Source organism: Primulina huaijiensis, chromosome 15 (genome assembly GCF_012295235.1).
Source record: "Primulina huaijiensis isolate GDHJ02 chromosome 15, ASM1229523v2, whole genome shotgun sequence".
NCBI classification, from domain to species: domain Eukaryota; kingdom Viridiplantae; phylum Streptophyta; class Magnoliopsida; order Lamiales; family Gesneriaceae; genus Primulina; species Primulina huaijiensis.
This window is the reverse complement of record NC_133320.1, coordinates 17,160,030-17,187,113: the sequence shown is the minus strand read 5'-3', so window position 1 is coordinate 17,187,113 and position 27,084 is coordinate 17,160,030. Positions and strand designations below refer to the sequence as shown.

Here is a 27,084-nt window from a genome sequence, read left to right as displayed (position 1 = left end):
GGTTGGACTGTGAAAAACAGTCTGTAAAATTCGGTAGATATAACCCGGCAGCATTCTGGTCGAAAATGTAAATTATTCAATTTGTTATATGGAAGCATGATGGGCCTTTTATAAAAAAAAAAATCGATCATTTAAGCATGGTATATAGGCTGGAAACTTTGCGTAACTGTACATCTTGGGGCTATATGCCTTTAAGAACATGCTCGATAGGTATAACAATGCCACGTACCAAAATAATAGAATTAAGAATGTTTTTGAAAATTTTAGAAAAACGGGGAGTTTAAACAAAGAAATAAGGGAATGAAGAGTGAGGAGAAAGTTGAGAATGAAAATGGGGAGTGAATACAAATTTGCCCATAACTAGATATTTGCTTTTAACTTCAAATTTATTAGTTTTTATGTTTACTTAATTTCACTTTTGTTTTGAATATAAAAATTAATTCCTTGTACTTTTTTTTTATATGTTCGTAAACTTTTTATTAAATAGGACATTGATATATGCCAAATTTTAATGAAATTTAAAATACATATTTAACCCATATAACAAAATGATTTATTTAAATTTGAAAAATTATGTATGTTTAAAGTCATTTTTTATAAGGAGGTAAAATATACATTTTAGTTAAATTTTATAAAGAAAAACTTAATGAATAACATGTATCGATGGATCATCAATAATATATCAATATGATATTTAAGTAAAATTTCATGTATTTTCGAGTTTTTTATTTTTTATTTTACCATTTAAAATTTTATTAATATACGTAAATGTTAATGATTAAAGAAGGGTTGGAAAAAAAATCAATTTTATAGAATAACCGATTAGAAGAAAGAACAAATAAAAAAATAAGAATATAACAAAAATGAGAAAATAAGAACAAACAAATCTTTGTGAAAAAAGAAAAAAGAACAATTAATAAGGAAGGTGGTAGTTATGGATTTATTTTCGTGAGATAAATCAAATATGATTTATTTTTAAAATAAAAATAATATTTTAATTTAAAATATAATATAATTTTATGAAACGACTTCGTTTTAAAAAATTGACTTGTATTAGCAAATAAAAACAGATAATAATAAGTAAAAAGGGACACATGTCAATTAATAGAGTCTCCTCGACTCAAACACTCACCGTCACGCTTTTCAAAGTTTGCGTTTGTCCACTTTTTCAGCCGAACTTTTGAAACGTCGGTCCAAGATTCTACAAAATCTTTTCCATCTCCCAAAAAATCTGAAAAAAATAATGGTAGGGTTGAAGCAAGGCACAAGACCACCATGGGTTGGTTTGGGTGCCGCGGTTTGGCTCCAAATAGCCGCGGGAAATGCATACACTTTTCCTTTGTACTCTCCTTCACTGAAATCAGTTCTGGGTTTCAATCAGCACCAGCTAACCATCCTTGGGGTGGCCAATGATATTGGGGAAAATGTGGGGATTCTTGCAGGAATTGTTTGCAATAAGTTGCCTCCTTGGGCTGTTCTTCTTGTCGGTGTCTTCGCTGCTTTCTTGGGTTATGGTGTTCTTTGGCTTGCTGTTAGTCAGACTGTTCAGTCGGTGCCTTATTGGGTGGTAAGTTCGTTGGCTCTTGTCTCAGTGATTGGATCTTTTTGAAGTTTTAGTTTTCAAGAGTTACTGGGATTTGTAATTTGGCATGATTTGTGTGCTTGTGTTCGATTGGTGGTTGTTGCTTGGTACTTGTAACTTGTTTAATTTTCATCTCAGAACTTGGATCTTTTTAAAGTTTCGGCTTTAAGGTTACTGAGAGTATTTCTGAACATGATTTGTGTGCTTTTGTTCGATTGGCTCTCTTGGCTAGGAACTGTTGAAATATGGATTTTTATTTTTTGCGTCATTTTAAATGTGTGCTTATGTGTCGGTAATTTTTAAAGACTTTCGAATGATCTAACTCTTCGGGTTTTATTCATTTACACGTGAAATTTCAAGATTCTGTGCTTTGAGTGGCTGTATGTCTTCCCCACGTCAGCCCTGCTCAGACAAGTATGTCTAAGATAGAGTGAATTCATGTTTTGTGAAGGCTAAAAATAGATCTACTTATCGGAAAAAGGCTTGCTAAATCCAACCATAGTAGTAGTTGGAGAAATTCTTGGAAGCAAGACTAGTAAATGATATGTAGCACTTGAACTGAAGATCTCTGTATCCCTAGATTAAGACAACCCCGCTGGCTGAATAAAGGTGAAAACAAACACGTCATCCATAAATCAATAGTTGTCCTGGGTTGATCAACTTGGTTACCTATTATAAGTTATTTTTTCTCCAAAATATGTTCAAAAATTTTGATACTTCGTTCTTCAATCGCTCATTTCATTCATTTCATGGATCCTGACCATTTGATAACCATAATAGTTGTGGTTGGCGCTATGCATTGGAGCCAACAGTAGCGCATGGCTGGCCACAGCTGTTCTTGTTACCAACATGAGGAACTTTCCTCTCAGTAGGGGTACCGTTGCGGGTGTGCTCAAAGGCTATGGTGGTTTAAGTGCTGCAGTTTTCACAGAGGTGTACACTATGGTCCTTAATGGGTCAGATTCAAGTTTGCTGCTACTCTTAACATTAGGCATCCCCGCTACAGGTTTGGCAATGATGTACTTTATTCGCCCTTGTACTCCAGCTTCTGGAGAAGACTCGTATGAGCATGCCCATTTTCTTTTCGCCCAAGGAGCTAGTATCTCACTTGCCATTTATCTTCTCACGACGACAATTTTAAAAAACCTCTTGTTCCTTGGAAACATCATCTCCTATATAATTCTTGCTATAATGATTATACTTTTGATGGCTCCTTTGGCAATTCCTCTAAAAATGACCCTGTTTCCTGCAAATCATAAGAAACCTCCCCAGCCAGCTGATATAGTCTCTGGAGATACTGATTTAAATCCGGCCGACCCTTTGTTGATCCCATCATCATCGGCAACGTATCTTGGAAGTTTTTACGAGTCTGAAGATGTTTCAGAAATAGATTTACTTCTTGCTGTGGGTGAGGGAGCAGTGAAGAAGAAAAGAAGGCCGAGAAGAGGAGAAGACTTCAAATTTCGTGAAGCTGTGGTAAAGGCAGACTTCTGGCTTCTATGGTTTGTTTACTTTGTTGGAGTTGGTTCTGGAGTAACGGTCCTTAATAATTTGGCACAAATTGGGGTTTCGCTTGGTGTCAGTGATGCAACTATGTTGTTAAGTTTGTTCAGCTTTTGTAATTTTTTGGGCCGCCTAGGGGCTGGAGCTGTTTCTGAACACTTTGTGAGGTAATAGAATTGCTGTCTTTTGTTTGTTGTTTTTTTAATCTGTGAAATTGCTAGAAATCTCGTAAAATGTATCTTATTGATCCATCTTTTGATTTTCTTCCCACAAGTGCATATATTGAGAGCTTTGAACTTGTTAGGTAAATAATCATCTTGGTTTCTGAAAATGTGGAGAAGACATGTAGAAAATCCCCCTCCCATTATGGTTATTGATTCTTGAATATTGCTTTTCCCAGTGTTCATATTGTTTGGTTTATATATTTTAAAATAAATCACATTTCCTATTGTCAGGATTATAATATGTGATCTGGAAGATAAATAAAAATTCGACATAAATATGGAAGGGGTTGTAACTGAGATAAAACAAATGATGATAAAAAACAAAAATAAGATTGTTAGCCCTTTGAACACTTTGCCATACATGTAGGCCTTATGGGCAAACCAAGTAGCTGCTTTGTGTTGTCTCTTCCTTTCATACTCCTGCGTTATCTTTTCAAGAAAATAAGTTAAATGGTGAAGAAAGTTTGTGCTGTGATCTTCTCTTTGTCGAACAAGTGCACCTTTTCAAAGATTATGATGCAAATCAAAGTTGTGTCAAATTTCTAATTTTCTATATAGTGGTATGAGAGCCAGCACCATCCTAATTTATTTTAATTTAAATGCATGCAATTCTAGTCTAGACGTGTACTTGACAACATTTTCCACTTAATTTTTGTAATATACAGCGTTGTATTTTCGTGGCATTCTTTACTCTTTGTATCAATCTTTCTAAGGCTTTTTCGTTTTTACAACAATTGCAGGTCAAAGACAATTCCTCGGACATTTTGGATGACAATAACGCAGTTTATCATGATCTTAACATTTCTCCTATACGCCTCAGCTCTGAACGGCACCCTGTATTCTGGAACAGCATTGCTTGGAATTTGCTATGGCGTCCAGTTCGGCGTAATGATTCCAACTGCGTCCGAACTCTTTGGCTTGAGACATTTCGGCATCATTTTCAACTTCATGCAGCTGGGAAATCCTGCTGGTGCATTTCTATTCTCAGGTTTTCTTGCTGGCCATATATATGATGCCGAAGCTGCAAAGCAGCAAAGTTCTTCTTGCATAGGCCCACATTGCTTTAGGATCACGTTTCTAGTTTTAGCCGGGCTTTGTGGGTTGGGAACAATATTGAGCATAATACTTACCTTAAGAATAAGACCAGTTTACCAAATGCTTTATGCTGGAGGTTCCTTTCGTCTGCCACAAAGTTCTGGTCACTGATTAAAGAAATCCTTTTTGGCACACCAGAGAATCTCACTCTCAGATTCTGTGTTTAACCCCATCTGAAATCATGCGTAAGTTTGGAAAATGGAGGGGTTCATGTGGTTTTTATGTTGCGAGCAATCGACTTGAACATCTATACCCTGTGTATCTAATCTAATAGAATAAATTTCTGTAATTTAGGTGTCCGAATGTTTGGATGCTACGTCATATTTTACTTGAAGATTGCTTTGAGTTTTGATTATCAATCACCACAAGTATCACACCTCGTGTTACTTTTGTTCATTTTACCAAAAAAATTTAGTGGCAAGAATCTTGTTCTGTTTTGTTTATGTTGCACCTTCTTTTGTGCATGCGCCTGAAAAAGATGGCACCTGGTGTGTTGCTATTTTGCTGTGTTCTTGATACTTTTCGAGGAACACAAATCAGTAGCACAACACAGGCTGATTTGGCAAATATTGCTTAACTTTCTAGATTTTATTGTAATGCTGGATTGAGTTTTCAATCATTTAGGCTTCAAGTTCTGAATCATTGAATTCAACTTGATATCTTCAGTATTACTGTCTTGACCGATATGTCTTGTGAATGAAGTTAGTGCTAGAATAACTTCTATTCCGGGGTCTAGCCAGCTTAACACTGGCCTTTGATTCCACTAATCTCGAGCACTCAGTCTAGCCAAAACTTTGAGGGTCGTGTCACCCTTGGACCACCATTAGTAGGCATCAATAACTTATGACCAAACTCCTCTCCTGAAGTAGCCATCATTCGTATTCTCCAGTCTGTCTCACCTCTCCCAAGAATCATTCTTCTCTGCACATAGCTACCTCTTCAGATTGGAGTAATTAATTTTCATGACCAACTTTACAAGAATATGTATGCTTAGCAAGAGATGTCACCTCTCTGACCGAATCTTAGTTCGCTTCGTTTCACCCTCTGCTTGATTTTGGAAAAAAAGAAATAATCAAAACAAGAACCCACTTAACCTAATTAACTGATGTTTTTACAACAATCGATTTATCTAAAATAACGAATTTAATTGTAGAACAATTTTCATGCCTATTATAGCACAGGAGGGCAAAGTCTCACCGTTGGCTTGAAAAGAAGTAGCATTATAAAATCTCTCATGTTTGAGTAGTGACATAAATAGTAAAGATGGTTCGATATCGAGAGAGATGTGTTCGGATCCACGTTAAAAAGTTGTTTTCCAAATTGTACTAAAAAAACATTTCACATGGCGATTTATCTCAGATTTGAGCCACCCTTGGGCTAGGGTGAGCTTTCAATCCCACTTATTTTATTTTTTTTTAAAGTTAGTATTTTTAAATTTTTTTCAGCCCATATTAAAAATAAAACAAATTTTTTATAAGTTTTATTTTTTTTAGTCTAATGTTTAAAAATTAAAAATAAAACAACTCCTACAAATCATAATTCATTACTGTATATTGGTTGGTTTATTGTCGTATGTTCTGAAATTATGCAAATTTGAGATAAAAATTCGACGACTCTAAAATTATGTTGAATATTTAGTCGTGATTATTCGAATTGCAATAATATTGTCCTATGATGTATATGAATTTTGGAATTTGAATTTTTATCCTAAAAATCTATTGTTGCAAATTTTTGGAATAATAATCAATTGGTTGAAATGTTTGATGATGATTGATGTGCAATTATTATTGGGTTTGTTTTGAGATTTTTCTATTTATAATAACCAAAAATTGAATAAGTATGAATTTTGAAAAATAATTATTTGTTTTAAAATTTTGAGAATATTGAATTTTTCTATTTAAGTAACACAGGAAATGAAGAAAATAAAAACTGTCAAGTTATTTTAAACCTAAAGAGCATATATCAACAAATAACAGTCAAACATCAATTAAAGTTTATGAGTGAACAAAATATCGGTTTCAACCAAAATAACATACCAAAATGCATTAATTTGAAAATTCGATTCGGTGTTAAGGTGCAATAATTGTCTCTACTAGGTAGAGCGATCGAACCATGACGTTTGAGCTGCTATGTGATTTAAAATATTTGAGTTGCACAATTACCACCAGCTATAGCTTTTGGTAAAACGGCAAACGTTAGGTCCTAAATTCGGTTTATTCGGAAGTTCGGTTTAAAATTTTTAAAATATAGGTTAGTTCGTTTCGATTTCAGTTTTTAATCGGTTAGCCTAACAAACTAAACTTTTATAAATAAAATTAATATTATTAAATTTTCTAATAAAGTTTAAAAAGATATAAATATTACAATTTCTAATAAAATTTATTAGACAATAGTACGATACTTAAAATTATTTTTTTAACAAATAAAATTTAAATTTATTTAATCCAATTTTTATATCGTACTTTTTTTTTAATTTAAAACATGATTATTTTAAAAAAGAAATTCTAAAATTTTGGTTAATTGTGTTACTAACCAAAATAATCGATTTTTTCGATTTGGTTTGTTATGTTGTCGTAATAAAGTTCGGTCGATTCGGTTGGTCGAAAAAAAGTTCGGTTAATTCGGTTTTAAAAAATTCGGTTCGATTTTAACTAAACTTATTACTATCTAATAAAGGATGAAGCCAGCCCTAAATACTTATAAATCCTGACTTCGTCCCTGTCACACATTCAGTAATTAGATATTGGATAAATTTTGGTTAAGCACGGAGTACTGACTTTCAGGATTGTTGGCCTAATCTAGTTAGAGGCTGATTTTGGATTGAATTGTGTTTTATGTTCACCAAACCAAATGGGAGTGAGGTTCCTTGAAGACAAATTGTGTTCATTTTAACTTTTGGAAATTTACAGATACCCCCATATGTTTTACGTATTTGCAAAAGCAGACCCCTGCACTTTTAATCTTCTCTCTTTTAAACATACCCCCATACGAAATTTAAATTTTAAAATGTATTTGTTATAACCCATTTTTCTAAAAAAAAGGGGTTTTAAAAAAGCATACAAAAGTGGAAATGACTGTAATACCCCTACGACAATTTTACAGTACAAAAGAAGTGGCGACCAATTCAAAAGCAAGGCCAGACATATTCATTACCCTTCCCCGATAAAGTCCACCCTTATTTTCTAAAGTGGAATTTCTCCATTACCCCCACTCTTTTAAATCTTTTTTTTTTTTTTTTTTTTATATAAATATACCAAAAAAAATTTATAATTTCACCTCCTGAATGTGCCTGAAATTAGAAACTCATATGGCTGCAATGGGTGAGACAAGAAGCTGCATGCCATGCTACTTTCGACAAGATTATAATGTAAATCAAATTCATCACCATTAAATTGTCTGAGAATGAAAAAAATCTTGCAACTTCAAGATGCTAAGCAAACCTAAAAACACTCGAAAGTATAGGATGGGAGGGCCAAAAAAAAAAAAATCTCTCGCCATCGAAAACCGACACAAGAACTAGTAATGATCTAAAAGTTAGGGGCGGATGATCTTCTTGAATGAAAGAAATGAAATTTTGAATGAGGTTTCTCCAAAGGTTTCTTTAAAAATGCTCACTCGACAGGATCCGTAGGTCGTCCCCGGCCGGCTTCAAGTTGGTTTCAAATTGTGAAACATTGTTTTCCGCTTGATCTCTTCCACTGCAGGAGACCAATATTCGTCATAATCTTCATCCACTTTCTCATCATCCTTTTGAAAGTCATGATACACCGTAGGGCTCGAGAAGCTGTTGATTCTTGGAGTAGCCAACAATAGGGGGCTCCCATTCGTGAGCAAAAGTGGAGCCCGACCCGTCGTCGCCACCAGCCTTCTGTTCCTCTTGAGCTTGCAATCCTTCCATCTAGCACTATGAGCTCGACAAGGCACGAGGGCGAGTGCCGGTTCCTTGTGATGCATCCAGGTGCGCAAGTACTTGGAAAACGAGGTCTTCGTCCGCTTGATCGCGATCAAAATCCTTGACATGGGATGTGGGACGTTCCTATTTTCTTTGCTAGCAATCTTGAGAATTTCAAGCCTGTGTTTCGCTATGGAAATTCCCATACTTTGGAGGAATTCGTGATTGAAGTAAGGTATATCTTCTTGTTCTAGCTCATTTTGCGCAAACGCTAGGCCATACTCGTAGACCAAGGACGGATCTAGGCTTGTTTTCGAGAGCCAAGAAAACCAATCCATGGCCTGATATGTGTGTGAAAGGTGATTGAGTGTGTTCCAAAATATGATGCCCAAATGTTTTGTGGGCATATATATATAGTAAGTGTAAAGGGATTTTTGCAGTAATTTGACTTTTTTCTTTTGTTTAATTTAATGGGGATGGTAGTTGAAATTCTCTTTTGTTTTTGAAACTTATGGTAGTTGAAACTTGAATGTGACTAAAAGGAAAAAGAAAATTGGGGATGTGGGGACAAAGTTAATAGTTATGGTTCCATACAACAATCACATATAACGTGAATCAAAACTTTATATATGAGTAGGGATTAAGAAATCTTGGATGTGAGAATTGCCTTGAATCACGCTTCGAAATATAATGGGTCATCCTTCACCTTTTGTTTTCTGGTATGCGTGTGGTAGGGACGACAATTTCATCCGAATTCGAAAAAGAATCCGATATCAAACCCGAATGAAAGAGGATGTTGAGGCTGATTTTCTGACTATGATGTTGATTCTAATATGCTTTGTGTTGTATCAAGAATCAGTATCTTTGCCACGCCCCCAAGAACAAATAATTCCATAACAAAGAAAAAATAATTCCATAACAAATCATTATATAATCCACAGGTACGCAACCAACATTTATTTACAGAATTTGCGGAGATGACAAGCATTTTTTCCACAGCTCCACAAGGAAAATGTGTTGAAATCCATGCCAAAGGAAGTTCTTATATACATTTATTTCATAATCACGAAGGAGCGATATGAACACTTCACATGTGGCACGGAGGGGTGATCATTATCTACAGCGTTTTCCGATACATGATTCTTGATTTTACACGTACACCTTAAGATGGATTGCTTTATTCCAGCCATCACGTAGATACAGTGATAGCGGGCGCTTGTTCGAGTGCTATTCGGGCCTAAAGCTCACCAGATTCGGGAGATCTACAGACTTAAGCTTTTGTATATCATTGGCAGTCACTTTGCAAGACTCCAACGTCAATGATTTCAAATTGTTAAGTGACATCAGATGCTTCAGACCAGCTGCTGTTACACGGGAATTCGAGACGTTCAAAGAAACTAGTTCTGTGAGTCCTGCGTTTACAAGTGCAATTTACAGTATAAGTGCAATTTACAGGGGAACATAAACAACATGAATATTTATGCAGGTTTAAGTACCGGATATTGATTCCAAGCTTTTATCCGTCAAATGGTGGTTTTGGGATAGATTCAAAAGCACGAGGGATGTAAGATGTTTGATATTCTTCACACCCATATCAGTTAATCCACCACCGCAAATTTCAAGAGATCGCAGGTTCTTGAAATCTGGAGGACAAAGGACAAAACAGCACAAGCGACCAGGAGTATATTACACGACAAAAAGACAAATATTACAGACTCATGCTTCAAAAAGATCTAACCCAGTAACCCTCATCTACCTCAAGTTTGGTTCACCCCCCAAAACACACGTCCACAAAAGGAGACATGAAGAAAACGAAGAACAATTTATACATTATTAAAAAAAATTAGCCAATTTTTAAGAATAGTCAATTTGCCTAATTTGGAGAATTGACTTCAAATCCCCAACTGCATATTGTTTGTCTAACGAGCCGGGGTTAGGGTTGGAGGAGTGGAAGAAGAGAGTTAATACAACTCAAATGACTTCAAACAGAGTAGCATACATAGTAAATAACTAGTTCCAGAATCTGTAATCCGTGCTCCAAAGAGATCCAGATGAGTCAATCCAGTCAAACCTGCAAAATAAATAGACCCCATGTTTTAAAATTTATAGAAAAGGAATTATTTGTCTACTTTTACAAAATGTATCCCTAGCAAGAAGATGCAGAAACATGAAGGGTGGCTGCCTTTCTCGCACATACCAATTCTCTTACGTGAAAAGAGAAGACAAAATACAACGATATATAACTTCAGCAAACTGTCATCATCATTAGTATCTCGCTCAACTATCAGCATCAACAACGACAAAAAAAAAACTTAAAACCGTTTCTGGGTTTTCTATTAGAGTTCCTGAGCATCATGGTTTAGATCACCCAACTGCAGCAACTTCCTTGCAACAGAAAAAATTGCTGCCCTTGTTTTATGAGAGTGGGATTACTTGATTGTCATTATAAAATAAGATATTTAATAGTATATGATCCACAATGATTTCTAAGAAATTACATTAAGGAAAATAAACAACAGCCAGTACATCTAGTCATGTCTTTGGTACCAGGAGAACATGGAAATGTCATAGTCCACTTTCAAGCCTCTGACAAACACAAGAAGCAACGGGGAGAAAATCATAAACTAATTTGCCAGGAGACCAGTAACATTTAAGGATAAAAATAAACTAAGGATATGAAAGAAATTTACTTAAACAATTATCTCAGAAATTTAATTCTCTTATTTCAAAAAAATAAATTTAATTCTCACTATTTGGAAACAAAATGCAACATTTTCTCCTGTCATAACCTTTGTGGGACATTAAGGTATATGCCGACAACTGATGCAAGACTGAAAGACATGGGCCATATTGATCCAGTAAAGCCCACCATCAAACAAGTCTATACTAGAAGAAAGAACATTACCATGGGCCATGCTGTCAAGCCCAACTACAAGAAGAATGAAGATGGAAGCACACGTGAGGAGGAGGAATAAGAGGGTAGAGGAAAGTTTGTTGAAGATGTAATCATTTCTTTTCTCAGTGTCACTAGCAGAGCTAGGGGAAGGGAATATTTCCTTTGTAACAGAGAAGTATCTCTGGGAATATAAACTCTATATTTCAGTTTTTTGTAATCCAAATTGTCTGAAATTGATACCTATATTTCAGCTTCAACTTTTGGTGTTTGATCTTATTACATTACTATTGCATATCTGAATCATCCAAACAACAGCACACAATTATGCAGCCATTTAAAAACAACTTACTTGTTAGAGCAGCAAGACCAGTATCGGTGACTTGACGAACATCCAAATTGAGGGATTTGAGTGATGATAAGCTAGACAACTTTCTCAAACCACCATCAGTAACACCGGTGAAGGAAAGATTCAAACTCTCAAGAGTAATCAACCCTGCAAAAATGATAGTAAGACTGAATGAATTTCGAGCAATACCAATGTATGTATATAGTATCATAAAAAATATACTTCTTGAAGGATAATATCTCTCGACAGGATATCTTACCCGAAAGATGACGTATTCCACTACTTCCAACTTCAGTATCAGACAACTCCAGACATTTCAGACATGATAGGCCTACAAATCATTCCGAGGAAAAAAAAAGTCAGCAAGAGAAAGAAACCGGTTACCTTATAGGCTTATAGCTTTTCTAGATCAGAGAGGATCTCTTTCCTTCTTTTCCAGCTTTCTTCCCCAATAAAATAAAAAGAATTTGTACAATACAGGAAGGAAGTTCAAAATAAAAATCATTCTCATATGTTCCCCTCATTATCCTGCCCCACCATCCAGGATTCAAATTAAGTGCGGTGGAAACGCATTACCTTGTCTTTAGGTAGACTAAAACTGGTTTCTGAATAAAGTAAACACAATACCAATAATAAAGACACAAAAATTAAAGGAAAACAAAAGGTTACTTTTCAAAAAATAGAAAGAAAACGAGAACACACAAGACCACACACCGACGCAATGAGGAAAGATAAAACAGTTTATATGAAGGATTCATATGTAAAAGTGGCTGAACCCGAAAAACGAGGTATCCTCCCCGAATTTTTCAGTCAGTCCCTTAACAGTGATACAGCAATCAATGAAATTGTCATTTTCAATGCCCTTGTTTCCACCACTTTTGTCAAACTTTGAAACCAGCAACTGCAGAACTGTGGGTGACATTGAAACTCCAAGAATAGGATGTGCCTCTCTCAATTCAATCGAGGCAATCATGCCACTCCTGTCCTCATCAAATCTCTCAATGATAGCCCTCCAGTTTCGAAGAATGTAAAAGCCTTATGTAAATTCCTCTGATACCGATCTTTCTTGTGTTAGTGTAGGTTAAGAGATGCATAAGAAGATGAGTGATAAGTGCAAGAATTGCACGTAATTTATACGAGAATCCATTTGAATTATGTTAGTTTTGAACAAAATTACGTGTGGTATTCGTTGTTTTCGTGTCGTGCAGGAGATAAACGACTACTGGAGGATTGATGGTGATTAGGGGAATTTTTGGTTGTGAAATGTTGATGGACAAGTGCCGCAGCACCAAGGTACAGGCGCCGCAGCGCTACTACGCCACAGGAAGAAATGTAGCGCCTAAGCGCTACAATCCTGCGTTGCAGCGCCAGCAAGGCCGAAAATCATGCGCCTAGGTGCTACAGCACCAGCGCCGCGGCGCCAAGATCACCGAACAACAAGCGCCTAGACGTTGCTTGAGCACCTGCGAAGGAAGACAAATGGGCTTTAATTTACGGGCCCGGACGATGGATAAAAAGAGAATAGGGTTTCAACATGGGGGCAGCCGTTTTTTGGGAGAGAAAACGCAGTGAGAGACACAGAGGATACACGAGAAGAAGATCTGGAACGCCACGATTGATCGCAACGACGAAGACGACGAATCTGGGGACAGAGACGTCACTTCTGATTTGTTATTTAATCTTTCGTTTTTTTTTTTAATTCGTGTATTGAGATGTCTAAATCTTCAAATATGCTTTGTTTTTGTTTAGATTTCGCTATGAACTAACTTTGCCATTCTAGAGGATGATGTAACTTTGTTGACACGATAATTTTGACTCAATTGTTTATATGATTGAATTCCTTTTGGTTTAATTGTGTTTTCTATTTCTTATCCATTTCAATTTACTGGCCATAAATGATTTGTTATCTTATTAATTCTACAACTCGGGAGAGAGACTAAAATTATGGATCATTAGGGACACAACGTTAAATGTTTATATGTTCGGAAGGCGTATACGGAAGGCGTATAACTTTAGCGAGGCCTAGTCAAGATCATCGTTTGAACATATCATTTAAACTTAGATTTTTATTATAAATGTTTGAATCAAAGTTTGAATGGTACAATTTATTTGTCACTTGGGAAAAGAAGAATAAAATAATTAAGTGTTTTTGGCCATTAAATGACTGGAATTCATGAATATAAAGCAATCCGAGAATAGTTATCGTGGAAACTAAGTGGAATCACTCCTCTAGATATTTTCTCTCATTGATATTTTCTCAATTCGGTGATTCGATTCATATTTATTTGCAATTAATTCGTTTTCCGTAAACTCAACCTTTTATTGATTCTTCTAGATAAAGTCTGGACTATTTTAATTACAAGCACTGATATACGTTTATTTATACACCCTTCGTGGGAACGATACTTTACTCTCTTATATTAAAACTTGACAACCGTACACTTGCGAGCGGAGAATACGCAACAAGTTTTTGGCACCGCTGCCGGGGAGTGTCAAATTTAAATTTATATCAGTATTGTTACCAATTAGTCTAGATTTTAATTTAGAGTCGTTTCTTGTTTTATTATAATAATCACTGAATTGTTCTTTTTCTCTGTTTGACACTGCATGCGAATATCGCAAAGTCCTGACTTGCTTATCTTTGATCCTGAGATCGAAAGAACTGCAAGAAGATTAAGAAAAACTAGAAGAGAAGAGATCCAAGCAATGGCAAAAAACAGAGAGGACGACAGACGAAACTTGCCAGAACCTATACTTATCAGATATCACTTCAAACCAGTGATCATAGCACATTATTTTGGCATTTCTCGGGGGACTACAAATGCGAATCGAGCTGAAGTGTGCAATAAGGATTTAGATGAATTGCTTAAGTAAGGTTGTTGCTTGAGGATTACTGGATTGCAGTGTCAATTTATTGAATGTTGTAGAGACACTAATGATCGAAAAATTGTTTTGATATTGTGATAGCTATATTGTTGAAATATTGTTGTTGTGGAGATAATTATTATCGAGTGAGGTTGTTATTCGAGTCGAGTCATGCCACCGAAGAAGAAAAGTAAACATGGTCAAGGTGGGGATGGTGAGTCGCCTTCTGCTAGTTTTGATAGACGACGGTTCTGGGATGCTATTGCCGCTGAGAACTATACGAAATTGCAAGAAAAAAATATGAAGCGGGAGAGGGGGATGGATCAGAGCTATCCGGACTGTGATACATTGGTTCTTGCTCGGGGGTTACACTGGGATGAATTTGTGAAGCCGCCTGCGGATACTGTGATGTCCCTTGTTAGAGAATTCTACGCAAATTTAAAGGAAAGCACGAGGACTATCACGTGAAGATCAGAGGGCGAATGGTTGCCTTCGACAGTCAGACGATCAATTCGTTGTACTCGATGCCCGACTATGACACCGACGAGTACACAACGTTCATAAGAGAGGCCTACCCATACGAGGCGATCATTGCTACCCTTTGTGAGCCGGGCACAGTTTGGAAGCTCAATAATCAGCGAGCTCCGGTCACATTCCCGACTACATCCATGAAGAGAGAGGCGTATAACTGATATCATTTTGTAGTCTCGAGGTTGATGCCATCTGGGCATGTTTCGGATGTGACAAAGACCAAGACAGCTTTATTTTATTTTATCGTCGCCGGTAAAACAGTTGATGCAGGCCTGGTGATTATGAGTTCGATCTTGCAGGCTGCTCGGGGCACTTCCACCGTTAGCATGCCCCATTCTTCGATCATCAGGGAGTGGAGCAGGACGAGGCTTCAGGGAGTGGAGCACAGCCGCGGCCCGCGCCACGGGCACCACAGGTACAACAGACAGGTACTGGGCGGGGACAGACCGCGCACGAGCGTCTCGATGATATGGAGCGTATGATGAGGAGACAATGGCGGATTACTCGCGAGCACATGGATTATATGCATTATTTTATTCGTGTGCTTGCACAGCGCTTTCCTGTGACCATCAACTCCAACGAGCCATTGTCGCCTCCGCCAGCGTTTTCACACCGACCCATCGAGGACGACGACGAGTATGACTCTAATGAGGACGAGGTGGTCGAATTGTCAGGCGAGGACAGCGAGTCCTGATGCTTGCTGTACGAGGTACGTGATCCCATGTTTTTCTTGGTTTATTACCGTACATTGGGGACAATGCACGTACTTAAGTTTGCGGGGTTGTGAATTTGCTTTGCTTGTTTTAGTTAAAGTTGATTAATTTGTTTTGAGGACTGCATGATTAGTTATTTCCTACACAGTAGTTAAAGTGTTATAATTTCGAAGTGAGTCTAGTCGAGTCGTGTTGGGAAAAAAAAGTCATTTTAATTATTGCATGCTAGATTCGTTAGAAAAGAGTCATGAATAAGTCATTGTGTGGCCGATGATGAGAATGAAGTTGTGGTTCTTAATAATATACGTGTTCATGATAACTTGGGAGTCATATCTTTTGCACTGTCATGTTTGTTGATGCTATCGATGCATAGAGACTATTTACATACCTATGATGCTAAATAGACTATGAAGATCGTGATTTTTAGTGATTCTCGCATGACATTAACTGACACTATTGCAAACACAGATGATCTATGCAATTTTTTTTCAATATCTTTGGGCTTGTTTTCATTGTTTATTATCGATTGTTAGCCTATTGAGCCTCGAGTTGATTGAGATGCTTGAATTTTTTGTGTGCCTATCTCAGTTATCGTTGTGGTTGAATAACGAATGTGATTGACCTGTATTTGGGTAATCTAGAACTTGCTTGAACACTTTTCGAGGCGAGATACGGATAATATGTGACATAGTAATGATTTAGGCAGTTTTTGGAACCGTTTGATACTTCGAGCCTACCAAATGAAAATAAAATATCCCTAGTGTCCCATTTTGAGCTTACTAAAAATCAAGTCGAGTGTGTCAATGACATACAATTAGCCCCCACTTGTATCTATTCTATATATCACAACAACTACCAAATGAAGCTTATACACTTACTATCCAACCTATTTTGAGAGAAATATGTTCATTGGTATTTCTCTCAGAATTGTAACCATGAGTCGTAGCCTACCGTTATAAGCTTGCAAGACCTAATAACCTTGTCATATTTATCTAATATACTACTGGAGAAAAGTTGTTCAAGTCAAGCTTATGAATACCTGAGAAACATGGTTAGCAAGTATGAACTTTAATCATTTGTATGTAAGCATCTCATTGTTTGACATCATTTTTTGGTGTACTTATGTTGAATATCTTATAGCCAAAAAATCACCATTAAAGTCTTTTGTGATCTGTGTAAGTGAATTTGTATCTTAATAAAGTGTGGGTTGAACTGAGCTGAGGATTTCTTGAGTTGCGAGTAGGTTTAGTGAACCTATTTGAGCATTCGATTGGGTAAATAAACAGACATATCACACACGCACGTGACTCTTGAGTAATTGTGAATTACATGAAAATGGATAAATTGGAGGCCAAGGGCAATGTTTGCATATCCATGACTTATAATTGTTGGCATTAATTCTTGATTGATTTCTTATTTTTATTTTGCTTGGGACTAGCAAAAGTTCAAGTTTGAGGGGTTTGATAAGTGCAAGAATTGCACGTAATTTATACGAGAATCCATTTGAATTATGTTATTTTATGACAGAATTACGTGTAGTATTCGTTGTTTTCGTGTCATGCAGGAGATAAACGACTACTGAAGTATTGATGGCGATTAAGGGCATTTTTGGTCTTGAAATGTTGATGGACAAGCGCCGCAATGAGCATTCCTCAATCCAAAGTTCCGAGGTCGGAAGTGTATCCTGAAGGTCCCTATCATTAATAAACTGACTTCTACTCTGATCCACAACGTGGAAGCGTGAGACAACTTTAGGATCTGTCTCTAGGGGAAAAGCCGAAAGTATGAGCGAAGTAAAGGGGCAACTAAACGGCACCGATGGAGAGGGGTAGAATATATGCCATATGGTCACTGCGGAACGTCAATGTAATTATTCAGAGGAGATGAAGCCGCTGAGTGTGGAGAGATAACAAGTGCGAGAGGAGATGATAGGTTGGGTGGGGGCGAACCTTCCTGTGGCGAATGGCCATATGGGCTAAGGGGTCTGTGAGACTACTCAGGGGAAACCACCCATTACCTTGTCTTTAGGTAGACTAAAACTGTTTCGGTATAAAGTAAACACGATACAAATAATAATTAATAAACTCACAAAAATTAAAGCAAAGCTAATGTCAAAAAATAATTAAAGGAAAGCAAAAAGTTCATTATCATCAAAGCAAATTCCCGCTAGTTGCAGTGTTGACTGCATGGATATTAGTTTTCCAAACTAAACGATTTTCCCCCATGTCAATCTCTTAAACCAAGATCTAAAATATCCTACTTAACCACCTTAATCTAAGTTTTCAACTACTTACCCCTCTTTTTACTCTTTCCATTAACCTGTCAATCTAAGATATGTCGGATTGGGGCCGTGTTTGGTCTCCTTTCACATGACCAAACCATGTTAGACGTCTCTCACTAATTTTATCCTTTGTTGGGGCTACACCTAAATAGCTCATAATCCTTTTATTCATAATTCTATCTTTGCACGTTTTGCCACACATCCATCTTAACATACGCATTTGTGCTACCGTCATATTATGCATATGTAGTCTTGTACTGTCCCAACACTCCGAACCATTAAACATAGCTGGTCGAACAATAGTTTTGTAACATTTTTTTTTCAATCTCGCAGGCATCTTTCTATCGCATAAGACTCCTGATATCATCTTCCATTTCATCCTCCCAGCTTTAATCTATGGTCAATATCCTCTCTCATGTCCCCATTCTTTTGGATAATAGATCCCAAATAGTGAAAAGCTTCACACTCAGGGACTTCTCGACGTTCAATCTCAATTGGGCTATCCATTCGTCTAGATTTAGAACCAAAGTTACAAGCTAAATATTTCGTTTTTGAGCGAGTAATTCTAAAACCTTTACTCTCAAGAGCTTTGCGTCATCTATCTAATTTTTTATTTACACCTTCTTTAGTTTCGTCTATCAGTACAATATCAACTGCAAACAACATACGCCAAGGAACCCGATACCCCATCCTGAATATGTCCCGTCAGCTCATCCATAACCAAAGCAAAGAGGTAAGGGCTTAAAGCCGATGCTTGATGAAGTCCTAGTGCTAAAGGAAATTTACATGACATCCCTCCAGCAGACCTAACACTAGTTGCAGCACCTTCATACATATCTTTAATGATCTCGATGTAGTATTGAGGCACATGCTTCCTTCTAAGTACCCACCAAATTAATTCTGTGGGCATTCTATCATAGGCTTTCTCTAAGTCGATAAATACCATATGCAGGCTCTTCTGTTGTTTTCTATATTTTTGTATCATTTGTTTAAACAAGAAAATAGCTTCCATTGTAGACCTACTATGGATAAAATCAAATAGGTTCTCTGATACCAAATTGGTATACAATAAAGAGAGTAAAAAATGGCACATCATATTTTGATACCCAAACATAAAAAAAAAAAAGATTAACCTGCAAGATGAACCATCCCTTCATCCTTGATCCTGCAAGAGTCCAAGTTTAGGCTTTCCAAATTTGTTAAACCTGTATCACGATAAATCTGCATGAGTAACAATTACTTATAACTCAAAATAATTCCACTGCTAGCATGCATAACCGCAGTGTTGCAAAGACATAGTCAGGCATTAAGCTAATATTGTTGGGGGAGAAAATTTCAACGCCATTTTATCACATGAGAATAAATTTACCTTTTAGGTGTACCAAAATAGCACCAGAGATATCATTGAATCCCAAATTCAAAACTTTCAAAGATTTCAGCTCTGTATGAAGCACAGAACAGGTGAAACATTACGTCACATTGAAAAATGAGAATAAATGAATGCTTAAAAAGCAAGAGTATCATTCATGATGCTCCCCGCACAGGAGTATCATTCATATGCTCAGAAGACAGGAAGCAGCTACTATTTTAGCTTCATAATGAGTATTTGAGATAGAACTCACCTGAAAATTTACCGCAACCATCGTCAGTCAAATCACATCTGCTGAGATTCAAAAACAATAAGGCACCAAGAGCTGCAGGAACAAAAAAATCATTTAATATAGATTGAACAGCATACTGCAAGTAAATAGAAAATAAACACAATATATACCTGTAAGTGACTCTAGACATAGAGCCGTGACAGGACAGCCCTCCATATTTAAAAGAGCAAGCTTCTTCAATGCTGCAACTCAAATATTTGGATTCGAAAAATTCCTTTTTTCAGATAAAGTACAGTTATCAGAAACTGGAAATTGAGAATTTTCTTTTGTACACAGTGAAATGGTTTCTTATCATTGCACTATCATAGTAAATTAAACAAAAGAATGACAACATTTATAACTTCATCAACATTTCTCAAGTCACAGAAAAATATCATTTGGACACAGCCAAATTACCAGCTTTCTTTCACCTCAAGCGCACAATCTCTCAGAAAATGATTGTATCTAATACAAAAAATTTCCAAACTACAACTGGATTTCATACAACCAAGTGTCCATAAACAGGTCATTACACATGAGACATGAATTTTATGTTGAATCACACTGGAAGAGCCTCTGAAATAAAAGTAGAGCTCCAATGGGTTAAATTGCATCAATCATTTTGTTTTACTTAAAGCATTGTACCTCTTAGAAATGCAACACCATTATCTGTAACCTTACTTGATGCAATTTGCAATGACTTCAAGTTTGTAAGCCCTGCAAAATAGAGAATAAATTTTTTGAAACAAAAACACAAAGATGCTTCTTCTTTTTTTAAGACACCCACAGAGTAACCATAAATTGATAGAGCGAATGTTTATTTTGCATGCTCAACCAAATTCAATTCTCTTTAATGTAATTTTTACTGGTCTCAAGTCAGTGACAGTCATGAGATAAATAACGATCATCGGTGCACATTAAAGGCGTGAGCACATTGCGGATGTTACTTTTATGGCATGTGCCTACGCCGCGAATATTATTTTTTACAACGTACAAAATATTTGCCCTGTTAATATTTCCGCCCAAAGATATATACTCACACTCGGTAAATAAGGAAACTCAATCCCTAGACCCCAAATCCCGTCACCCTAATCCCTCTCCCAAATCCGACCGTTTAACCGCCGGGAACAGCTCGGCGACCACCGTGAGTTGCAGCCCAGACCTAGATGACTCCAATTGTGGTCAGAATCGAGGCTTGTGAGCTCCAAAATCGCGAGCAAAACCCTTGTTCGCGCGGGCACTGTAGCTCTATTTCAATCGCCTTTTTTTAGAGTCTTCTCCGGCCGATTTCTGGTTTGTTTATATGATTTTAGGTCGGGAATAGAATGTTCATGAGCTTGAGGAACAATTCGAAGCTATACCTGTCTCTTCCTTTAAATTCAGCCATTTCTAGTTGCGACCAGCTTCTTCTCCGGTGAGTTCTAATCGTATGTCATTGCTGTTTCGAGCTCTGCTCACCGATGCTTGGGGCTCCCTACTTGCTGTCTATCCAGCTTGATATTATAAAAAGGTAGTGTGAAAGCGCTCTTCGATTTCATAACTTAGTTATCCTCGCAATTTTCTGATGCGATCAAGACGATATTGTAATCTAGAATTCCAATAACCATCTTATAACTCACAGTATTGCTCCTTGAGTGAATCTATTTTTAAACTTATTTCAATGGAAGGAAAATGGAATAATTGAATATTCATATTTCATTTACAAGTTTTTGTTCGTTGCTTTATGAGTATGAAAGTTAATTTTGAAAGTAAGTTCTATACATCATGAGAAAATGCTGTAGTTGGTTGTTGTAGGACTGGAGATGTAATGGAAAAGGTTATGTCGCCTACCATAATTTTATTAATAGGCCAAGAAATTGGGACAGCATGCAGACACCAAGCGATCCGAGCACTCCAGGAGATAGGTATGTAAAATCTGACTTGATTTAGGTACACTAAGTTTTCCCCGAATGAGTTTTAACTTAAGTTTGCTCTCCATTGTAAACAGCACACAATTTTGTGTTTGAACTTTTAGTTAAATGTTGTTAATAAGTTTACGAGGATGCTTCATTCTTCATGTATGGTTATTGATTAAGTTTTTCTTCCACACGACTCAAACATCAGGTTAATTTACTGGTTGATGCATCAGCTGATTATGTATATCATCTCCCCCGTCTCTCTCCCACATGTTTGACGTGAGCAGCTGGAGTATTAGCAGGGTATGGAACATTCATCTATTAAGTCATTTCAGTCTTTAGATATGATGTTTGTTTCTAAAGTGAAATCGAGTTACTTTATTAAAGTTTATATATTATTTAGATAATTAAGAATTGGAATTAATTAGTTTATATAATATACCTTATAGTTTTGTTTAAATGTGTTGATGATGGTTGGTTATGGTTTGGTAATTGTTTGAGTTTCGATTTATTCAATTTGTACAGGTCTATTATCATGCAATAAATTAAGTATAAATATTGGTAGCAATATAAATTAAATATAAATATTGGTTTTTTTTTTTCGCGGCGTGCATTGCGCGCTGTTAATTTCCTTTACCGCTATTGATTTTTTTCCTGCGGCGTGCATTGCATGTTGTTGATTTTCTTTTACGCGGCATGTATTGCGTGTTGTCAATGATCTATGACTTTCAACAGCTTTTAATTGTGTGCAACGTGCAATGCGCATTGCGGAAAGCAGATTTACACGCTGCAAAAAAGTTATTTTTGTTGGAGTGCCAAAATCTAACGAAAATAAGATGACCGGTCTCTAACATATTCGAGTATTTTTTCGTTCATCATTTCCTAAGTTGAAGGGTACATAAATAAAAATTAAAAAAGAGCTACCTGAGAGAGCTTTCATATCTGGGTCAGTGATGCAATTGCAACAATTGACATTCAGAGATTCAAGCTTTGCAAGTTCTGCCAAATGCGAACATGATATATCAAATAATAAAAAAGTATCCTTTATGCTGACAACAATTTTTAAGTATAACATTCAGAAGACAAACTCGTTGAGTGCAAACATACTAATAATCACGACCAAGTGTTGGTGTTAAAACCTCCAAATTAGTTAGATGACCTATTAAACGGAGAATTACTTAAAAATAGTTCATAATATCAAAGAAGCACTTTTGTTCTTTGTTTCTTTTTGCTTTTTGTCTCTCATTCACTTTTTGTTTTAAGATATGATGAGCCCACACCCCCTATACACACTCAAACCAAGAAGAAATTTGCAATGCATAGTACTTGATAGTTCAACTCTAGAATTATATATTTGAATTTTGAGTCTTATAAAATAATCAGCTCGCAAGATCTTTATCAAATTTTGAGTGTCAAACTTTCTTTTATTAACCCAAAAATAAATATCATCTTTCTGAATTAAACTTCAATAACAGTTCGACGAAAAAATTATTGTAGAAGTCCCAAGTAGCACTACATTGAGATAATGAATTAAACTCGGGAAAATAATTTCCACAACTCAGAAAGAGTTCATAGAAATCACAAACCTTTCAAGTGAACTAATCCTCCGCTGATTTTCGGACATCTCTCCAGGTCCAACTTTACAAGATCGACTAAGCCAGATAGGAAACTCATTCCTTGAGCAGTGATCGAGTTGTTTCTTTTAAAACTCAAAGAATTCAGGTTTGAAAGACCTATTAAATAACAGTAACATACATCAGACAATCGGTTATAAGCATTTGTTCTGCAGTTCTCCACCACAAAGTTACCTCCTGCCCCCACTAATGGAGGGGAGATATTACAGTTATACAATCAAAGAACATGAGGTAACTCAAAACATTGACCTTTGCTCAGAGGACAGAATTTCACAACAAAACTGCATCATTCACAAAAAATGAAAAAATTAAAAATAACAGCTCATGAATGGGCTTCAGAGATGAATTGTTTTCAGCATCAAATAAAAAGGCTAGAAAGACTGCTTCCTTCGGCAACACGGGATATGAGATAATAACAAATGGCAATAATTATATACTTCTTTATCCATTGTGAGCTCTTTGTCATTAAATCAAGTCACTCTCTTCACAAACAAGAGAGCCTTTCCCTGACTTATCTTTGAGGGAGGGTGAAGGGAAAAAATGAAGAATATGTTGAAGTTGAAATCTTGGTTAATCCTCAAAGAGGATCTTCATAGGATATGGTAGAGGTAATGCTAAATTATCATGAGACCAGATTTGAAATTTATACATAACCCCAACTACCAGTGGAACAGTAAATACATTAACAAGATATCAACAACGACCAATGGTCTAACAAATGATGAAGTTTTCTCGGAGGATATAAATATCGGTGGAGCATAGGAAGGGTCTCATAAATGAGAATCCTCATCCAGGAAAGAGAAAATTTTACCACTTATCTGTTCCAGACCCAAGTCCGAAATCTGGTCGCAATAATTACAAGTCAAGGCCTCAAGATTTCTGCATTCTTTGAGACAAGCCAATCCAGAATCAGTGACATCTGAACCGGATAGATCCACTGACAGTAAAGAAGAATTCTGTGAAGAAATGACATCCATCCAACTGTCATTAAGTCCTGGATATACTCCTAAATTGATATCCTGCAAATAAAAAGAAACACGTGTCACTAGAAGTAACCTCTTAGCATCCAGGTGATTTTTAACGCCACCCACTACAAAGTTTTAAGGTTAACCTGAAGAGCACAATCACGAAAAGCTTCGAGTAAAGTATCAGTTAGGCATTGAGAACAGATCAACTCGTCAAAAATCTGTTGACTGATATCCCTTGGCAGCAGAGAGAAGTTGTTATACTTGCTTATGTCCTTCAATGAAACGTAAATCCTTAACAACACAATAAAAGTATTTATGATTCTACAATAACTATTAGCAAAGAAAACATACTTCTCGAATCTTATATATACACAAATTCATGAGCGAGGGACAGCTTCGTTTCCCATGGCTGATATCCATGGTCGATGCTCTAGAAAATGAGGTTCCAAGCCATTTTGAACTCCCACTTTTATTATATCTTCCACAAGCTCCTCTGTGTGAGCTATCCTCATTGACCTGTTGGTCTCGCTTCCTGGAACAAGCTCCCCCCATTCAATGCTATATTCTGATTTATTCACATCAGTGTTGCTGCAGACAAGAAGGAATGTCCATAAATAATCAGTGTCAGAGTTACAGGTGCAACATCACCCTGGAAAACAAACGGAATCATATAACACCCTTGGCTTTTATATCTGAATTTATCCAAGATTGTGTTCCCCAGCCCCCAGTTCCTTAATTTTTTTTTTATAAAGAGGCCTCTTTTTCACTAATGGACAGATACATTAAAGCTGCTTATGCATTCTGAGGGGAAAAAGTTGTGGTTTATGTATGCAAGCTGGCCCAAGCCTTCATGCACTTGAACACAAGCTTTATTCCATTGCTTTAATAATCATAATAAGAATTCTTCAGCCATAGTTTTAATGCTTCCAACAGCAGGAGTTAGGAAATGTTATTTAAAAGCAAAGAAAACGAAATCGAACATAGAAGACATTGGCCAAAACATATTTGCTTCATATCAATAAAAGTTGCACTTCAGATCACCAATTTTAAAAAATAAGCAAAAGAATACCTCTTGCTTCTAAAGAAATCCATAATGAGCACACACAATTACAGATGTGATAAACCATAAGCTAGAAATTTCATCGCCAAGAATATGCTATCAATTGCAAGAATTACTATTCCATTACTCCCTTGCTAATTCAAGAAAAAGTATAAATCCTCATACATCGAGGGTATAACATGATTCCGAACCCATTCAATGAACAGAAATGAAGAAACAAATTACAATATAAACAAAAAGAAATTACAGAAGACAGATACTTTCCCAAAAGCAGGGATTACATCTTTGTTGTCATCATGTCACGATTAAATCATGGACCTTGGGCTCAAGGAAACACTATGGCATTAATCAAAGCCAATTCTCAAAAGTTACTGCTACTTGCACCTTATACCAGACAACACGAATTGGAGACGTAAACCAAAACGTAATTTAAAATTAACTTATTCTAACATTTCTTTCATTAAAACACAAATCTTCCTTACGACAGCACACAGGTTTACTTCCTTTGGACAAAAAATTTAACTCCAAAAGCCCACGAACAACTCCGATTACCGAAAATAAAAACCCAAAAAGGACTCATCTTTAACAAAAAACTACACGATTCAGCTTTAAGATCATACACGAATTCAAGCTAAGCAGGTAAAAAAACAACCCACTTCATCTCCCTAGGTGATCAAACATTTCCATCACTCTCAAAGTCCTTAATTTAAAATTAACAAACGATAATACACCACAAAACCCACAGTTTATTTCTCGAATATCATCAAGTATATATAAAAAAACTCAACCAAGAGAACAAAAAAAAACCTTTACTCTTCCTAAAAAGTCACAGCAACTAACAATCCTACGATTATCGGAGACGAAATCAGTCTACAAACCACGCTGGCACATTAGAAAATGTATATATTATTTTATAGAGAGAGAAGAAAAAAGTGTACGTGGGGTGAGTTGCAGCCTTGCAGCTAAAGAAGAAGATAGAAGGCAGCGTGCGATGGAGTGAAGGTTTCTCGCTTCGGTAGCTGCTTTCGAGCCACAATCCGAACCTAGAGACGAGCGCCACGCGGCGGGAAAGGGCAATGGTAATCAAGAAGAGGTTTTAATGGTTTGAAACGGGGCCCACTTCTTTGGTTATATTATTTAATAGATTATTATTATTAATTTATAAAAAATTTAGTAGTGAATTTTGTGATACGAATTCAAACGAAAAAATATTATTTTTTATATAAAAATTTTTATTTTTCATTATAAATAATTTTGCGGTTCCGTGTCGAGTGGAAGATTTTATACGCAAAGTTTTCAATTTTTATTGATTGACTCATTGATTATTGGTTGTAAGATTATATTAATATATAATTATGACCAAGTTTAATGGTCTCTCCCATATTAGATGAGGACAAACTATAAATAATCGAACCAAATCCATTCGTTGATTTGAATTGATTTTAAATTTAATTAAATCGAAAAAATCGATGCTTCAAAATTTAGATTACATAAAAAGAATCCAAACAAAACCAACTACATAAAAAATAAGTCTTTTATGATATGGTCTGATGAATTTTTATCCGTGAAAAGGGTCAATCATACTCATATTTATAATAATAAATAATAATTTTGACATAAAAGTATATTTTTTCACTATTGATCCAAATAGGATATCCGTCTCACAAGATTGACTAGTGAGACCGTCTCACGAATTTTTTGTGATGAAAATATAATTTTTAATTATATATGTTATGTAGTTTATATTACATCATTAGCAATATGATAAATTGATAAAGAGACGTTTATTTGGATTACAATACATAAATTTTTATCTTTTAACCTACAAAATTTGTATTTTTTGATACGAAATGTTTAATGTCATGCATGAATATGGATATTTTCATATTTATAATTTCTAGTTTAGAAATTTTAAATTATGTTTAAAATTAATCATGTGAATAAGCTATAAATGTGGAA

General features: G+C 36.0%; 3 protein-coding genes and 1 long non-coding RNA gene across 6 annotated transcripts in view; 2 read left to right on the top strand and 2 right to left on the bottom strand.

Moving 5' to 3' along the window:
- The first annotated feature begins 1,129 nt into the window (after nucleotides 1-1,129).
- LOC140959832 (protein NUCLEAR FUSION DEFECTIVE 4) lies at nucleotides 1,130-4,746 on the top strand. Its single transcript, XM_073417855.1, has 3 exons — nucleotides 1,130-1,567; nucleotides 2,363-3,252; nucleotides 4,050-4,746. The coding sequence occupies exons 1-3, from the start codon at nucleotides 1,244-1,246 to the stop codon at nucleotides 4,513-4,515; spliced, it is 1,680 nt and encodes a 559-aa protein (XP_073273956.1). The 5' UTR covers nucleotides 1,130-1,243; the 3' UTR covers nucleotides 4,516-4,746.
- Nucleotides 4,747-7,719: 2,973 nt separating this feature from the next.
- On the bottom strand, nucleotides 7,720-8,747 carry LOC140960140 (uncharacterized). Its single transcript, XM_073418289.1, has one exon. The coding sequence runs from the start codon at nucleotides 8,701-8,703 to the stop codon at nucleotides 8,053-8,055; it is 651 nt and encodes a 216-aa protein (XP_073274390.1). The 5' UTR covers nucleotides 8,704-8,747; the 3' UTR covers nucleotides 7,720-8,052.
- Nucleotides 8,748-9,204: 457 nt separating this feature from the next.
- On the bottom strand, nucleotides 9,205-26,154 carry LOC140958695 (uncharacterized). Of its 3 annotated transcripts, none has more exons than XM_073416241.1 (16): nucleotides 26,064-26,154; nucleotides 24,417-24,653; nucleotides 24,209-24,337; nucleotides 23,909-24,116; nucleotides 23,050-23,196; nucleotides 22,388-22,462; nucleotides 20,214-20,285; nucleotides 19,700-19,771; nucleotides 19,551-19,622; nucleotides 19,298-19,369; nucleotides 19,062-19,133; nucleotides 11,798-11,869; nucleotides 11,542-11,685; nucleotides 10,296-10,367; nucleotides 9,793-9,939; nucleotides 9,205-9,708 (listed from the first exon to the last, which is right to left on the bottom strand). In XM_073416241.1, the coding sequence occupies exons 2-16, from the start codon at nucleotides 24,615-24,617 to the stop codon at nucleotides 9,524-9,526; spliced, it is 1,740 nt and encodes a 579-aa protein (XP_073272342.1). In that variant the 5' UTR covers nucleotides 24,618-24,653; nucleotides 26,064-26,154; the 3' UTR covers nucleotides 9,205-9,523. The 3 variants fall into 3 exon arrangements, with proteins under 3 accessions (XP_073272342.1, XP_073272341.1, XP_073272340.1); XM_073416240.1 differs by having other exon boundaries at nucleotides 24,417-24,714; nucleotides 25,933-26,098; XM_073416239.1 differs by having other exon boundaries at nucleotides 25,933-26,098.
- The window catches only part of LOC140958697 (uncharacterized), a 41,943-nt gene continuing 35,150 nt past the window's right edge, over nucleotides 20,292-27,084 (top strand). The window contains exons 1-2 of the long non-coding RNA XR_012171827.1: nucleotides 20,292-21,472; nucleotides 21,697-21,766. This is a non-coding gene — a long non-coding RNA (uncharacterized lncRNA). The remainder of the gene's footprint in view (nucleotides 21,473-21,696; nucleotides 21,767-27,084) is intronic.